Raw genomic sequence first — 17,532 nt, forward strand, 5'->3', positions numbered from 1 at the left:
TTTTTTTTTTAATTATAATAAAGGGAAAACATGCCTTCCTAGAATCAAGGTCTAAAAATCAAAATATCTGTAAATCTTGACATAGCAGTGTTGGTGTGTTTTGCTTTGTCTGTGTAAGGTTTATAAAGTTAGAGTTATAGTTAACCTCGCTGACTGACAGTGAGCAGTTTTGTATATTAAACAGTTGAATCTATGGTTAAATACAGTTAAACTATTGAATTAATGATATTTTGCAGTTGAGAAATAGGCAAATAGGCTATCTTAGATTTATGCATTCCATAAGGAATCAGTGGCTCTTTATTGTCAGGAATTGAGTGTAGTTCTGGGATATAAGGGTTGACGAAACATCCCCTTCCTTTGGGAGCTTGTAATCTGAGGGCAGGTTTCAATATATGATGAGTCGCTGTAAGGCTTTGCACAGCCACCTCTAGACAACCAGGGAAAGGGAATGTAACTCCTCCCAGGGCCAGAGTATGAAGTATAGGTGGATGTCTTGGGCCTCTTCCTTTAATAATAGATAGCATTTAATAATAGTTAAAGAAACTTATCAAATCATTATATTATATGGGCAGTTCTTATTATACAAATAGGTTGGCTTCTTTGGTTCTCATTTTTATATAAACCAAGATGTTTAAAAATAAAATTAATTAATATCTTGCTTTATCCAGATCCCCATCTCACTCCTTAAAGGTAACTACTGTTAGACATTTATTGCGTATTCTTGTAGATGCATCAGTCAATAGATAAGTTCCTATTTTCTCCTGTACAAATGAGAGTTTTATACACACTCTTCAATATATTGCTTTTATGTGTACCAGTATATCCTGAAGGAGCACCCACACTATCTTATGCAGATCTGTGTCACTTTTTAAAATGTCACATGGTATTTCCATTCTTTAGCATCTCTAAAATTTATTTAATCAGACCCCTATTGATAGATAATACATTTGGAGGGGTTTGCTATTTAAAGCAATACTAGAATGAATATTCTTATATATATGCACCTGTCTTAGTTTGCTTGATATACTATAATAAAATACCGTGCAGTAAGTAATTGCTCACAGTTCTGGAGGCTGGGAAGTCTGAGAGCAAGGCATTGGCAGATCCAGTGTCTGATGAGGGTCCATTCCTCATAGATAGGGCCTTCTGGCAGTGTCTTCACATGGTGGAAGGGCAAGGTGGCTCTCTTGGGCCTCTTTTACATTAACCTACTTCATGAAGGCAGAGCCCTCATGACTTAATCACTTCCCAAAGACTACATCTCTTAATACCATCGCTTTGTCAATTAGTGTATTAGTTTTTTTCATACTGTTATAAAGAACTGCTTGAGACCGGGTAATTTATAAAGGAAAGAGGTTTAATTGACTTACAGTCCAGCATGGCTGGGAAGGTCTCAGGAAACTTACAATCATGGCAAATGGCAAAGGGGAAGTAAAGCACCTTCTTCACAAGGTGGCAGGAAGGAGAACTGTTGAGTGAATGGGGAAGAACCTCTTAGAAAACCATCAGATCTCGTGAGAACTCACTATCATGAGAACAGGATGGGGAAACTGCCCCCATGATTCAGTTACTTCCACCTGTCTCTCCCTTAACGTGGGGATTATGAGGATTATGGGGGCTACAATTCAAGATGAGATTTGGGTGGGGACACAGTGCCTAACTGTATCAATTAGGTTGCAACATTTAAACTTGGGAGTCACATACATTCAGATCATAGCAGCATCTTTGTGCTTACTTATGTGAGAATATCAATAACAGAAATTCTCAAAGATAAAGTTGTCAAAGGGTTTTTGCATTTAATATTTTGATTTTGGTTGGTGATTATCTTTTAACTTTTCATGAGCATTTCATTATAAGTTGGCTTTTTGCCTTTTAGAACTTTTCCCCTCCAAAGCAATGGTGGTGGGATTCAAGGGTAACTTGCAAATCCCACTGAATCCATAATTACCTTTAGTACATACTTGGGACACCAGGAATGCATCCTCTACTTCTCAGGGAGGGATTGAGGCTAGATGTGGGGAAAACATACTGATTGAGCGGAAAGAATGCTGTTGTGGAGTTTTGTGGTTGATAACTCAATTCTATGAGTTGAGCTGATTTTGAATTCTAGCTCAGGTATTTATCCTTGGGCCAGAAAACAAGGTCTCTGAGCCTTAGGCCTTGATAAATGGGATAGTAAATGTAACCAATATTGTTCAGTGACTGGTACATACTAGGTACTTAATAAATGATTGCCTTAATTATTATCATCAGCTGTCTTTCTCTTTGAACAACTAGAAGTCTCTGAGCATGTGCTGAAAATGAAATTTCCCATCTCTGATGGAATCTTGGTAAATTAGATAATTTTGGGTTAATAACCAATTTTCTATAAGTACAGAATATTGTAGGACCACAGGCATTATATAGATAGGTAGTTGTTATTGATGTAATCTTGACTATTTTATTCCAAAGAATCTCATGAGGAGGAACTTTCCATTGTCTCTCTGAAGAGCACTGATGGATGTGTACAGCATAGGGAAATGCTTCTCATGCCTTTTGAGTGCAACCCACATAAGTAGTATGTTTTACATCTTGTCACTGCATGTAACACACAGACTAATATACACACAAACACACACAACGTAAAATAATACTTAACTTTTTATAAGTGTGACAAACTCTGAAATAGTTCTCTAATTTTTTTTTTTTTAATGTGAGTCTGGCCCCATTACATTGATTTCTATGATCTACAGTTTGGAAAACATTCCTTATTGATTGAAGTGTGTGGCTTTAGAACCAGAGCAGCTGGGCTTAAACTCAGGGACTGCCACTTACTATCTGTGTAACCCTGGGCACATAGCTTCCCTCTTAGTCTCAGTTGCTTCTATATAAAATGAATGTAATAACAGTATCTACCTCAAAGCATTATAGGAGGAATAGGTGAGTTAGCACTTAACACTTAGTGTCCAGCATACATTGAACCCTCAATAAATATCAGCTCTTATTAACCAAAATGATGAGCTAAACTTCAAAATTTAACTATTAGACATAACTGCTTGGGTGTCTTAAAAGTACTTCCAATTTATTTGTTTATTCAACTTCTATTTTAGATTCAGGGAGTACATGTTTAGATTTTTACCTGGGTACATTGTATGATGCTGAGGTTTGGGATATGAATGATCCTGTCACCCAGGTACTGACTATAGTCCCCATTAGTTTTTTAACCATTTCTCCCCTCCCTTTCCTTCCTCCCTAATTCTATTGTTGTGGCCTCTATGTCCACAAGTACCCAATGTTTAGCTCCTTTTTTTCTTTTTTTTTTTTTTTTTTTTTTGAGACAGGGTCTCACCCTGTCACCCAGGCTGGAGTTCACTGGTGGGATCTCAGCTCACTGCACCCTTCGCTTCCCAGACTCAAGCCCTTCTTGTGCCTCAGCCTTCCAAGTAGCTGGAATTACAGGAATGTGCCATGACACCCGGTTAATTTTTTTGTATCTTTAGTAGAGATGGGGTTTCACCATGTTGGCCAGGCTGGTCTGGAACTCCTAAGATCAAAGCTATCCACCCACTTCGGCCTCCCAAACTGCTGGGATTACAGGTGTGAGCCAACGTGCCTGGCCAGCTCCCACTTATAAGTGAGAACATGTGGTGTTTGTTTTTCTGCTCCTATGTTAATTCACTTAGGATAATGGCCTTCAGCTGCATCCATGTTGCTGCAAAGGCCGTTATTTCACTCTTTTTTTATGGCTGCATGGTATTCCATGCTGTATATGTACCACATTTTCTTTATTCAATCCACCATTGATGGGCACCTTGGTTGATTCTGAATCTTTCTATTGTGAATAGCGCTGCAGTGAACGTGCAAGTGTCTATTTTTTTGGTAGAACAATTTGTTTTCTTTTGGATACATACCCAGTAATGAGATTGCTGAGTTGAGTGGTAGTTCTAAGTTCTTTGAGAAATCTCCAAACTGCTTTCCACAGTGGCTGAACTAATTTACATTTCCACCAACAGTGTATTCCCTTTCTCTCTCGGCCTTGCCAATGTCTGTTGTTTCTTGACTTTTTAATCATCGCCATCTGACTGGTGGGACATGGTTATCTTATTGTGGTTTTGATTTGCATTTCTCTGATAATTAGTGATGTTGAGCCTCTTTTCATGTTTGTTGGCCACGTATAAGCTTGCTTTTGAGAAGTGTCTGTTCATATATCCTGCTCACTTTTGAATGAGGTTATTTGTTTTTTGTTTGTTCAGTGCTTAAATTTCTTATAGATTCTGGATATTAGATCTTTCTTGGATGCACCATTTGCAAATATTTTCTCCTCTTCTGTAGGTTGCCTGTTTACTCTGTCAATAGTTTATTTGCTGTGCTCTTTAGTTTAATTAGGTCTCACTTGTCAATTTTTGCATTTGTTGCGATTGCTTTTGAGGATTTAGTCATATGTTCTTTCCCAAAGCCCATGTCCAGAATTGGTACCTCCAATTTAACATGTATAAAACCAAACTCAGGGCCGGGCGCGGTGGCTTAAGCCTGTAATCCCAGCACTTTGGGAGGCCGAGACAGGCGGATCACGAGGTCAGGAGATCGAGACCATCCTGGCCAACACGGTGAAACCCCGTCTCTACTAAAAAAAATACAAAACTAGCTGGGCGAGGTGGCGGGCGCCTGTAGTCCCAGCTACTTGGGAGGCTGAGGCAGGAGAATGGCGTAAACCCGGGAGGCGGAGCTTGCAGTGAGCTGAGATCCGGCCACTGCACTCCAGTCCAGGCAACAGAGCGAGACTCCGCCTCAAGAAAAAAAAAAAAAAAAAAACCAAACTCAGGATCTTCCTCTCAAACTCTCAAACCTGGTTGTCTCACTTGGCTACAGCACCTCAGCCAGCCAGCAATAAAAGCCAGGAAACTGAGAATTGTCCTCCTGGTTTCTCTCCCCTCATTGGCCTGTCTGTAGGAGCTGCATTTAGTCTGGTGGATTCCCCCCGAACACAGCATTCACATCCATTCCTCTCTCTCTGTCTCCATGCCCATCACCACAGGTCAAGCTACCACGAACTCTGCCCCATCCTGCAGGAGCCTCTGAACTGGCCTCTGTCCTTGCTCCTCAAACCCTTTCTTCATGCACAGCCAGAAGGATCTTTTCAAAGTGCAAATTGGAACACTCAGAACTTCCCTCCCCCTGTTTCCAACCCTGACTGTGCCAAACTCCTATTAAAATAAATAAGTGACTAAAGACCCAAGGCCACACTGCCCTACCCTGTAAGGAGATCCCTTCTTGCTGCGGCCACTCTCTGCCTCTCTCTCAAGCAGTCGCGCTGTTCTCCTTCCAGCCTTTGTTCTGCTCCCTCACCCCCTCCCACAGGCCTGTGCTCACTCTGGTTCTTTGCCTGTGCGGTCTTCCCTCTGCTCTTGCCTGTCCCTGGTTACTGCCCACTCACACTTAGAACCTAACTCCCTAAGGGCTCCTGTTGTGCAAGCTCTCTTGACAGTCAGTGACATGAAATATCCCCTGTCCTCCTGCTGCACTGAAGAGCTCGTCCTTTGTAGACATAGCACAGTTGTACTTTTACTTGGTTTGGGGGTTCATTTGCCTGATCCCTGCATCCGTCAGAAAACTGGAAACTACATGAGCCTACTTTTCTATTTTCCCTTGCTTTCCATCTCTGTCACTCAGCACTGTGCCTGGCACAAAGTAGGACCTTAATTAAAGTGCTCAGTGACTGGATCCCATACAGGAGATGATCTCTTTCATTCCCTTTTCACATTCATTTCTCTTCTGGAGATTAACAAGAGTTGTTAATCTTTTTTCAGTTTCACTGACTGCTTTGATTGTCCTGCTAACCTTTAGCTATAGAAAACAAAGTAATTGACATCCCTCCTCAAGATTGTTCTAGGCAACAAGTAATCTTAAAAATTATTAAGCTAAGTAACATCTTCATAAGACACAGTCTCACTTTTGCTCTTTTTCAAAATAACATAGGTAAGCAAATTAACTAGTCTAGCTACATTCATCTAGGTAAATTAAAAAATAGATATGGGCTATGTATTTTAGACTCAATGTACAAATTGACTGGAGTCTATTTTTGGCAGAGTGGAGGTGGGTCTGATTTTATTCTCAGCTTGGCCACTGACTGCCTGCCTCACCTTGAACAGCTGCTCCAAGTCTAGTACCTCTGCCTAGCTCAAGGTGTTTGTTTAGGACCAACTGAAATGTTTAATGCAAAGGCACTTTGGTAAATACAAAACCTCAAACTAATTTAGTTTAAAAAAATGAAAATGATCCGTCAGACTTACAAGTGTGACATTTTTCTTGAGCAGCTCGTGCGTATGCATTCCTGGTCATGCACCTGCTGGTGCTGATGAGATGAACCCATCTGGCACATTCTGGTTCACGGTTCTTCCCTGTGCCATGCTGTAGCCAAAGTAGTCAACGATTCATGTGATGGGACTCCTGGGATGCAGCAAAGCAATGACTTATGAGGATAGCATCTGGACTGAGAGATGGTGGTTGCAGGCACCTGGCATAGATAAATTTGCTGCCTCTCAGACCTAGCGTTGGACTTAGCCAGATCCATCCCAGCTACTAAACCAATTAGCCTATAAAGCAGCCACAGTCATTTCTATCAAAAAAGTTTTAGATGACAGTGAGGTGGAATCTAGCTTTAAAGAAAAGGGCAGGGGGAGGGAGGAAAGCAGAGCTTTTACAATAAATCTTGAGAAAGTTTCTCCAAAAGTCCAAACAGCTTGGAATACAGAGTTTTGGGAAATGGAGCAGATGGTCATAAATGCAGGCAGTCAGACCTGGGACACCGCATTGTGCACATAGCCCAGTATGGTTGTTTTTTTCACTTTAATGGCCATGTGGTTGTGCACTCACTGTGTATACACAATTGATGTGTTGTGTAAGTTAATTCTATGAAGCTTATGCATAGACTGCAAGAACTCATCAAGAACTCGTGTGATCTTCCATAGTGATCAGATCTGAGCACTCTACCAAGTTGGAGGAGAAACATAGTACTGGCTGCCCTTGTGTTGATGCTAAATGGATGTTATAACATACTCTGCTGAGTGCTGGACTCCTGCCTGCAACTGAATTTTTTAGAGAATGTTATAATACTTGGAAATGAAGTGAATCACGCTTGCTTTTTCAGCCAGAAAAATGAGTTGTCTCTCTCAGTGCACACTAGGTATTGCCAAATGAGATGGCTGCAGATTTGGGGATTGAGCCTTGGTTCTGGTTTCCCAAAACACCTTCTCCCTTCCATTGTGACTATTTGTTTCTGGTGATTTATGTCACTTTGTCTGCCTGTGTGTGAGTTGGCTTAGATGAAGCAGTCAATGCACTAATGGTCATTTAGTTTTACTAAGCTTCACAGGCCTTATGAACTCAGGCAGGCAGACTCAAATGACAAACCAGGTTTCAAAGGTTTTGGTGAAATATTCAGGAGGGTCTGGATGTGAACTCAGAAATCGCATTATTCATCTGTTCTCAAATTCTCAGGAAGCATCCAGGCTGGGTGCATGGGTCATTTTTCTGTTAGCTTCTAGAAAGTGAGTCTGCAGGCCTGGTCCCCTGTTTGGGTGTCTATCTGTGCTCTTCTTCAGACTGACTGCAACTTTTCAAGGTAAGGAATAGCTAACTGTGATTCTTAGATCTATGATGACTGAAGATACAGCTAAGATGAGGGTGTGAGTATCCAGAGGCCACAAATACTCTCTCCGATAATGGAACAGTGAAAAGAGTCCTGTGGATTTCATGGAAAGACAGGCTCATTTCTGTTTCCACTAACCTGTGAATCTCATTTGCAGGCACTTGGAATTCTACCACGAAAATGATGTCCTGGTGTGGGTGGGGAAGTGTGGAGTGGTGGTGTTGGTGGTGTGAGTAGAGAAAGCATCCTTTTTTCCATATGAGTTCAGTTTCTCTTTGGTCTTACCTAGCTCTTTAAAATTTCCACAATTTCCTTTCAAATCCTGTATACACTATCTAGAGCATTTCATTTGGGTGCAGATCTATAAACAGGAAATAACTTGATGTTCTTGACCTATGCCAAGCACAGAGATTACATCCTGTCCTTCCAGTTTTTCCTGCTAATACAGATTGGTGTTCTTAGGAAGGACACAGGGCCATGCTCAATAATCCTCAACTCAGAGCATGTGACCCTTTATCCTTCCCTCCTCCACCACCACAGCTGCTTGTCTTTGGGGACCACCACCACGTGTCCAGGAGTGAACTTTTTAACTTTTTTAGAAAGTTAAAACTTTTTTTAAAACTTTTAGAAAGTTAAACCTTTTTTTTTTAAAACTTTTAGAAAGTTAAAAGTTTTAAATATTTTAAAAACATGTTTTCTAACTCATGCTGCAGCAAGCCAGTGGGGTATATGTTGTTATTTCCATTTTACAAACAAAGAAACGGAAACTCAAGATCAAGTAAATGTAGGAGCTGAGATTGAAAGCAAGGTTGGTGTGATCCCAAGGCTGATCCTATTTCCACTCTTATGCTGGAAGATGATCCTATGGATGTCTTATTTAAATGATGGATTGCTTATTTCTTTATCGGAAAAGGAATACATTCTTATTTTTAAAAAGCTGGAAAAGACTCAGAAGTATACAGAGGAAAATAATCATTTTTAATTCTGTCTTTTAGAGATCACTGTTGTTAGTATTTTGCTATGCAAAGGCCAAGATCTCAGATCCTGACTAGTATCAGAGGCATTCACTCCAAGTGATGTCAATTCTCTAGGCCTCGTTTGTAAAGTGGGGAGAGAGAATAATATATCTTCTGGTGGTTATAATGATTAAATGAGCTGTTTTTAAAGAGCTTAGTTTATACTAAGAAATCAGTGTACGTTTGCCATCATTATCATACTATCCTTCTGACCTTTTCAATGTGTATATAGACATTTTAAACTCATAAGATATTGTCAAATTATTGTACTGTCCAAGTAGATCCTGTTTGGTAACAGGCTTTTATTCTTTTGTTGTTTAGTGGATATCTTTTCATCTCACTGAATGTTAAATATTTAGGTTTTTATTTTTTGACTTTTATAAATTATGTTGTTGCTGGTGGAATGGAGAGAGAGTATGGGGTGAGGGAACTCTAGTTATATTTGTGTGTGTGTGTTTTTCTTCTTTTGAGACAGGGTCTCACTCAGTTGCCCAGACTGGAGTGTGATGGTATGATCTCAGCTCACTGCAACCTCCGTCTCCCAGGTTCGAGCAATTCTCTAGCCTCAGGTTCCTGAGTAACCAGGACCACAGGCGTGTGCCACTATGCCTGGCTAATTTTTGTATTTTTTGTAGAGAAAGGGTTTTGCCATACTGCTCAGGTTGGTCTAAAACTCCTAAGCTCAAAGCAATCTGCCTGCCTTGGCCTCCCAAAGTGCTGGGATTACAAGTGTGAGACACCACGCCCAGCCATATTTTATTTCTTTTTAAAAAACTATCTGAAATAAATCTTAAAAAATGGTAAAATATTAACATTTATTAACTGAGCAGTGAGTACATGGTTGTCTGTGTGATTTTCTGAGACTTTTTCTAAATATGTAATAGGTGATAACATTTAAAAATTGTGATAGCATCTTAAAGATGAGCATCTTCACACATAAGGCTACGTTTCCTGGGCTACTTCCCCAGCATACATCCTAAAATGGGAACATCTGGGTCAGAGCATATGCTAATTAGTAAATGAAAGGGTTTTATATCAACTTATAGTCCTCATTTCTGGGTACCCTTGCCAACTGTGGTTATAATCTTAAAGTAATATTTGGGAGCTGATAGAGGAATTGCACTTTTGTGTAATTCCAAAACCAAGTAATTTTCTATTTGTATTTTTTTTTTTTTTTATGAATTCCTCCTCATATCCTTTGTTTTTCTGTGGCGTATTTCTGGTTTTTCCTTTCTTTTTTTTTTTTTTTGTGACAGAGTCTCACTCTGTCACCCAGGCTGGAGTGCAGTGGTGCGATCTTGGCTCACTGCAACCTCTGCCTCCCGGGTTCAAGTGATTCTACTAGCTCAGCCTCCCGAGTAGCTGGGATTACAGGCATCCACCACCATGCCCAGCTAATGTTTGTATTTTTAGTAGTGATGGGGTTTCACCATGTTGGCCAGGCTGGTCTCAAACTCCTGACCTCAAGTGATCCACCTACTTCAGCCTCCCAAAGTGCTGGGATTACAACCATAAGCCACCGCACCCAGCCTCTGGTTTTCCTTAATGATTCTTAAGAAGGCTTTATGTCTTAAGGATATTAACCCTGGGTCTGGATAATCCATAGAAAATAATTCTTCCAAGTTTGAATGGCCCTTAGGTTTTAAGTTATCTATGCAAAGATGAAAAAAGCTTTCACATTCTCAAAGGTCACAACTCAAACCCAGCCATTTGCTTATTTTTGCCTACAGACCTCCAGTGGAAGTCTGGGCACATGGCGGAGAGCCTCACCAACATGCCGCGGCACTCCCTCTACATCATCATCGGAGCCCTCTGCGTGGCCTTCATCCTCATGCTGATCATCCTGATTGTGGGGATTTGCCGCATCAGCCGCATCGAGTACCAGGGTTCTTCTAGGCCAGCCTATGAGGAGTTCTACAACTGCCGCAGCATCGACAGCGAGTTCAGCAATGCCATTGCATCCATCCGGCATGCCAGGTGGGCTGCGGTGGCGGCGTGGGGAATGCTGCCTTCACATGTGCATTCTTGGGAACAGTGTCATATTATACACAGGACTTTCCATCTGCAAAGAGATTTTAAAGAATGAAACATAGGTTCCATGTTGTATTCGGGGATAGATCATTCGGCCACTTGATAAGCAAACTTCTTTTAATTTGCTGCTAGCTTTTCCTTTTGCTTTGTTTACATTGAATATATTTGTTCATCTAATTTGGGTTGCTCTGTGACTATAAATATCTGATTTGTAATCACTGTGTATTAAAAACTTTTTTGATGAATTTTTTTGGGGAATGTCTTTTGCCGTGTTGCTCTTCAAACCGTCAACGTTTAATGATTTCATTTGACTTAAGGGCCTAGTAAAAGAAGGATAAAGAGCTGTCTTTCTACTTTTAGAGTGAATGTTTATAAATCAGTATCCTGATTTATAAGGAGTTAATGTGGTGTCATAGAAAGAGTGTAAGTTCTGGTGAAGTATAGCTTCAAGTCTTAATGACTCCATTACCTGACTCCATAGTTTAGATTGATCTGTTTTTCTTTCTTTTTTTTTTTTTTAAATACTTTAAGTTCTAGGGTACATGTGCACAACGTTCAGGTTTGTTACATAAGTATACATGTGCCATGTTGGTGTGCTGCACTATTTACATTAGGTATATCTCCTAATGCTATCCCTTCCCTGTCCCCTTTCCCCACAATAGGCCCCGGTGTGTGACGTTCCCCTCCCTGTGTCCAAGCGATCTTATTGTTCAATTCCCACCTATGAGTGAGAACATGTGGTGTTTGATTTTATGTCTTTGCAATAGTTTGCTGAGAATGATGGTTTCCAGCTGCATCCATGTCCCTACAAAGGACACGAACNTTTTGAAAAGGTCGACAAAACTGATAGACTGCTAGCAAGACTAATAAAGAAAAGAGAGAAGAATCAAATAGATGCAATAAAAAATGATAAAGGGGATATCACCACTGATCCCACAGAAATACAAACTACCATCAGAGAATACTATTATGCAAATAAACTAGAAAATCTAGAAGAAATGAATAAATTCCTGGACGCATACACCCTCCCAAGACTAAACCAGGAAGAAGTTGAATCGCTGAATAGACCAATAACAGGCTCTGAAATTGAGGCAGTAATCAATAGCCTACCAACCAAAAAAAGTCTAGGACCAGATGGATTCACAACCAAATTCTACCAGAGTTACAAAGAGGAGCTGGTGCTATTCCTTCTGAAACTATTCCAATCAACAGAAAAAGGGAATCCTCCCTAACTCATTTTATGAGGCCAGCATCATCCTGATACCAAAGCTTGGCAGAGACACAACAAGAGTTGTGTCTTTAAGTTCTAGGGTGCATGTGCACAACGTGCAGGTTTGTTACATATGTATACATGTGCCATGTTGGTGTGCTGTACCCATTAACTCGTCATTTACATTAGGTATATCTCCTAATGCTCTCCATCTCCCTCCCCCTCCCCACAATAGGCCCCGGTGTGTGATGTTCCCCTTCCTGTGTCCAAGTGATCTCATTGTTCAATTCCCACCTATGAGTGAGAACATGTGGTGTTTGGTTTTCTGTTTGTGATAGTTTGCTGAGAATGATGGTTTCCAGCTGCATCCATGTCCCTACAAAGGACACGAACTCATCCTTTTTTATGGCTGCGTAGTATTCCATGGTATATATGAGCCACATTTTCTTAGTCCAGTCTGTCACTGATGGACATTTGGGTTGATTCCAAGTCTTTGCTATTGTGAATAGTGCTGCAATAAACATACGTATGCATGTGTCTTTATAGCAGCATGATTTAGACAGATCTTTTAACTTTCCACAAATATAGCTCCCTCAACTATATAAAGGGATAACTCTTCCTCCTTGGAGAGTTATGGCAGTCATATTAAATTTACAAATATATATACTTTTTCCTTCAACATTTGTTTTAAGTTCCAGGGTACATGCACAGGATGAGCAGGTTTGTTACATAAGTAAACTTGTGCCATGGTGACTTGCTGCACAGATCAACCCATCACCTTGGTATTAAGCCCAGCATCCATTACAAATATTAAAGATGGTATAAACAGATAACCCCATATTTACTTCTCCAAATCTATTATATAACATAAAACAATAAACTAAGATCACATTTTACTGACTTTTGCAGAGTGTGTGTTCCAAAAATAGCAATATTGTTTGTTGAAGTAAGCCATCTCTTCCTTTGCTGATTGAATAATCTCAAGCACAAAATTCAGAAAGTAAGTGTGCTGTAGTGAAAAGTGGGCTGAGCTTGGTGCCTTCAAATTGGGGCTCAAGGGAACTGGTAGCTGTATGATCTATCCTGAGATGTCCTATGTTGGTGTCAGTCAAGACATGAGAAGACTTGGCCAGGTGTGGTGCTTCACACCTATAATCCCAGCACTTTGGGAGGCCAAGGCAGGTGGATCACTGGAGGTCAGGAATTCAACACCAGTCTGGCCAACTTGGTGAAACCCCATCTCTACTAAAAATACAAAAATTAGCTGGGCGTGGTGGTGGGCACCTGAAATCCCAGCTACTCAGGAGGCTGAGGAAGGAGAATCACTTGAACCTGGGAGTTGGAGGTTGCAGTGAGCCGAGATGGCGCCACTGCACTCCAGCCTGGCTGACAGATGGAGACTCTGTCTCAAAACAAAAACAAAAAACCCTGGGTTTTCTATCTCAACAGCACACATCTGCATCCTTTCTCTTTTCCGTCCTTTTCGTCTCCATCTTGTTTTCTTCAAGGACTTTCTTCCATCTGATCTGGGCAGGCCCGTAGAGGTTGAACATCCTTCCTGGGTACTGTCTCTGTGACTCCACCTCATTTCCAAAGTTCTAAAATCAGGCAGCCTGAGAGCCAGCTGCAGTCACCTTCACAGCTGCGCTCCTTCAGGACATGTCTGCCCTTCTACACTGAGATTTTTGTCCTTCATCAATGGGTTCTGTATTTCTTTTGAATTTCTACTTAGCTTTTACAAGGTACTTATTGGGAAAGTGTAGCTTTAGATTCTGGTTACAGTGGGAATGATAAGAAGTGAAAGTGAAATATCATGAATGTTTTCTTATATCTACCTAACTGAATGATAACAGCAATGAAAGATAAGCACTGTAGTCCCAGCTACTCTGGAGGCTGAGGCAGGAGAATCACTTGAACCCTGGGAGATGGAGGTCGCAGTGAGCTGACATCACACCACTGTATTCCAGCCTGGGTGACACAGCAAGACTCTATCTCAAAAAAAAAAAAAAAAAAGAGAGAGAGAGGAGAAAACCCAAATTATTCTATCTGAATGGCACACAAGCTAAGAGGTTTGAAGAGTTTGCTTTCTCCAAAAGAAATCCCCCAAACCCAATTCTCAGATCTTACAGTGATCTTGTCATTCTAATAGAAGCAAAAGCCAGAACTCAGGTTCCGTGGGCAGGAGACAGTGGGAGGGAGAACTTGGGAGACCCTGAGCATCTGGACCAGTGCTGAGGTGGGAGCTGCACCCAGTCTTGCTTATGTAACTGCGAGAGAGGACAGAGAACTCAACCCTCCTCCAACTCGGGCCCTGCATGGCTGCTCATCTTTGTGCCTTCCTTTCACAGCCAACTGAGGCAATACAACATCCAGGAAGCCCTGATACCAACCCTTGCAAGCTCCACCTTAATTGTTTATTTGACTCTTTACTCCACTACCCTGTAAATAAAAGGCAGTAGCTTTTATTTCTGTGTCTCCAGTGGGTCCTGGCAGGTAGTAGACCTCACTAACATTTGAGGTTTGAAATGAATGGATGATCTCAGTTAGGGGTTGGAATAGGGGGCCTTGACCGGCTTGAGAGGTAGACTCATCCCAAGGCACCAACTCAGTAAGTGGCCCCAGCCTAGAGGAACATTTGCAGAATCCTGAAATTGCTGGATTGGAGATGAAGAACGTAAAAAGGAGCAGAGAAGGCCAGGCACGGTGGCTCACTCCTCTAATCTCAGCACTTTCGGAGGCCGAGGCGGGCGGATCATGAGGTCAAGAGATCGAGATCATCCTGGCTAACATGGTGAAACCCTGTCACTCCATCCTGGGTGACAGAGGGAGACTCTGCCCAACTCCCCCGTCCCCCAAAAAAAGGGAGCAGAGAATTGACAAGTTTCTTTGGTGCCCAAGAGTGTTTTCTCTCCTCGTCATTCCTGGAACGGCTTCATTCACCAGGAGGGAGCAGAATCCATGGCGTTATACTCTCATGTGTTGGGAGACCCTACAATTCAGATTCCTCTGCCCCTACAGGCATCCATGGCTACGATCCTTCAGGGCTAAGAGGAGTGTTTTATTTCAGCCCTAGAATAGCTTAAGATAGATTCCTCTGAGCCTTCTGCTCATATGGCCCACGGGGAAGATATTTAACTGAATACTCTTGGAAGGAAAGAATAAACTTGAAAGCATTTACAAACCTGGCTCTTATTTGGTGCTGATTTATATCAAAAATATTTACTGCGTAATTCCTAACGGACAAGCTTCTGCATGCACCAGTGACTGCAGATAAAACTATTGACATTAAAACAATACCTTCCCTTTAGGAAAATTTCTCTTCTGAACGTTTATTCAGCTCCAACGTGTGGTTTCTACAGCATAGCTGTGTAGAGGCCATGGCTGGGTCTCAGGCTGGTTGGCCCTCTTTGCTCCCATTTCCTGGAAACCCTAGACAGGCATTGGCAAAACCTCAGACCTTTTGATGTTATCCTCTCCCTAGTTTTCAGCAGCCAGAGTCCATTTTATGGGCTGTCTCCCTGCTACTATCCTGGAGATGACATTGGATCAGAATGACTGCAGCCCAGCAGCCACACAGGACACATGGAGTGGGTCACCTGTGATAGTCACAAGTGACTGAAGCCATGTCGGGTGATTCTGATGTCAGAGTCCATTGGTGCTAACTCCTAGTAGGGTTGAGAAGGAGACCCCTCCTCTTCTTCCTCATCCCAGGAGTCGTCTGCAACGTGCTTGCTTTGCTTATACTCAGGCAGGGAAGAGCTTGTAACTCACCAGCAGGAGCAAAAGCAGGGCTCTCCAAGTTCTGACACTGAGGTCCCACTGAGTTGACTGCTCTACGAGCTAGAAGTGCCTGATCACAGAAAACAGATCATGGAGGACATGTTCAGTTTTTTTCCCCAATAGCTCAAAACCTTCCAATTTTGGCCTTTCTCAAGATCTGACATTCTCTCTGCAGCATTGTTTTAGTGGTTGACTTTCAGAGGACCATGAACTAGCAGCTCTTTGACCTGCCTTCTAACTGGTTGCAGTATCTTTTGTTTCTTTGAAGAAATAGACACCCAAGACTTGTCATCAAATAGGATGTTTGAGATGTCTATGCTAACTGATATTACTGGTGCTGTCGTTTCTGTTAGTGCCTCCATGATGGCCAACATTTACTGAAAGCTTCCCGTGGGCCAGACACTGTGCTAAATCATTCACAAATAACTCATTTGCAAGCATCTCACAAGGGTAAGGGCCCATGTATCATTAGTCCCCCATTATAGGCAAAAGAAATTTGGGCTTAGTGAGACAATACAATTTACACAAGGGTCACAGAGTTTGTAAGTGAGAAAACCAGGACTTGTAAGTGAGATTTGTAAGCCAGATTTATTAATGAGAAGGAAGGTGTGCTGATTTGAAAGTGATGCCTTTCAATGCAGCAGTACACAGGCTCTTGTCAGGCACAGGGTAAGTGAGGGCTTCAGTTTATGGGGTCGTCACATACATGAAGGTTGCAATGAAGTGTTCAGCATCTAGGCTTGGAAGCCAGAAAGCTCCACCTCCCACCAGGTGTGACCTTAGGAAAATTATTCCTAAGTTTCTGTTTCATCATCTGTAATACAGGATAAATGAGATGTACTCACTTGGTGAGGTTGTTATGATGATGAGATGAGATGATCAATCAGTGAAAACAAGACAATGGAATGTGATGTTGAGTGGGCACCAAGGACAATGCTGGATGCATCACACCTCGGGGGGCTGGGAAGGAGCTGCAGATGGAGCCACCACATTAGGATATTTGAGCTATTTTTCCAGGAGGAGAGGGAGTGTGTCAACTCCTTCCCGTCTTTTAAAGATCTGGCTTCCTCATGGACCGTCAGCAGACATTTCCCACGTGTCATGATCTGTGGTCACGTCATGGGCCATGAGCTACCTCAGGTGGGAACATGTGACTGTGAATGCTGGGTGCTCCACCCAGCCCACCCCACTCAGCACAGAAGAAACATTTTCTTATTAATGTTTTAACTTGTAGGATTTTTTATTTTTATTTTTTTTTTACTTAACGAGAATGCTGAGTAAAGCATTACACACACTATTGATTGAAAAAAGTCATTTTCAAAACAGTATGCAGAGTATTTTCTCAATTTTGTTAAAATATGTAATAATACTTATTATATATAATACTTTCAGCAGGACTTCGGGCTTCATACATATTTGTAAAATGAATGGAAGGGATGTGGGATTGAGGGATGGGCAGACTGAAGAATAATGCACGAAACATTGACACGTCCTTTGGAGAGCAACACTAAGGGCGATTCTTATGGTCTTCATCAGGGAGCTGTAAATTATTTTTGACTTTGCAGGCCATATTGTCATGACTGCTCAACTCGGCCTTTGTTATGCAAAAGCAGCCACAGGAAGTGTGAATGGGCTTGACTATGTTCCACTAAGACTTTATTTGTAAAACAGGCATCAGGCTGGAATTGGCCTGTAGACTATAGTTTGCTAACCCCTAGTCTATTTTATAATTTTCTCTAGCTTCCAATTTTATTTTGTTTTTTACATTTAAAATGTATCTTTATGATAAAAAGTAGTAGTTATTTTAAAAATGAACACTTGCATAAAAATGCCTGCAATAAAATAAACAGCCTCTGACATTGATTTAG

The 17,532-nt window shown here is 41.5% G+C and overlaps 1 protein-coding gene across 1 annotated transcript in view; it reads left to right on the forward strand.

Annotated features, from left to right (window-relative positions):
• LOC108522715 (delta and Notch-like epidermal growth factor-related receptor) overlaps positions 1-17,532 on the forward strand; it is a 33,200-nt gene that overhangs the window by 11,758 nt on the left and 3,910 nt on the right. Inside the window, exon 3 of the mRNA XM_017863094.1 lies at positions 10,374-10,620. Coding sequence (XP_017718583.1) covers positions 10,374-10,620 — 247 coding nt within the window. The remainder of the gene's footprint in view (positions 1-10,373; positions 10,621-17,532) is intronic.

This window comes from Rhinopithecus bieti, unplaced genomic scaffold (assembly GCF_001698545.2).
Source record: "Rhinopithecus bieti isolate Rb0 unplaced genomic scaffold, ASM169854v2 scaffold_67750, whole genome shotgun sequence".
In the NCBI taxonomy this organism is placed as follows: domain Eukaryota; kingdom Metazoa; phylum Chordata; class Mammalia; order Primates; family Cercopithecidae; genus Rhinopithecus; species Rhinopithecus bieti.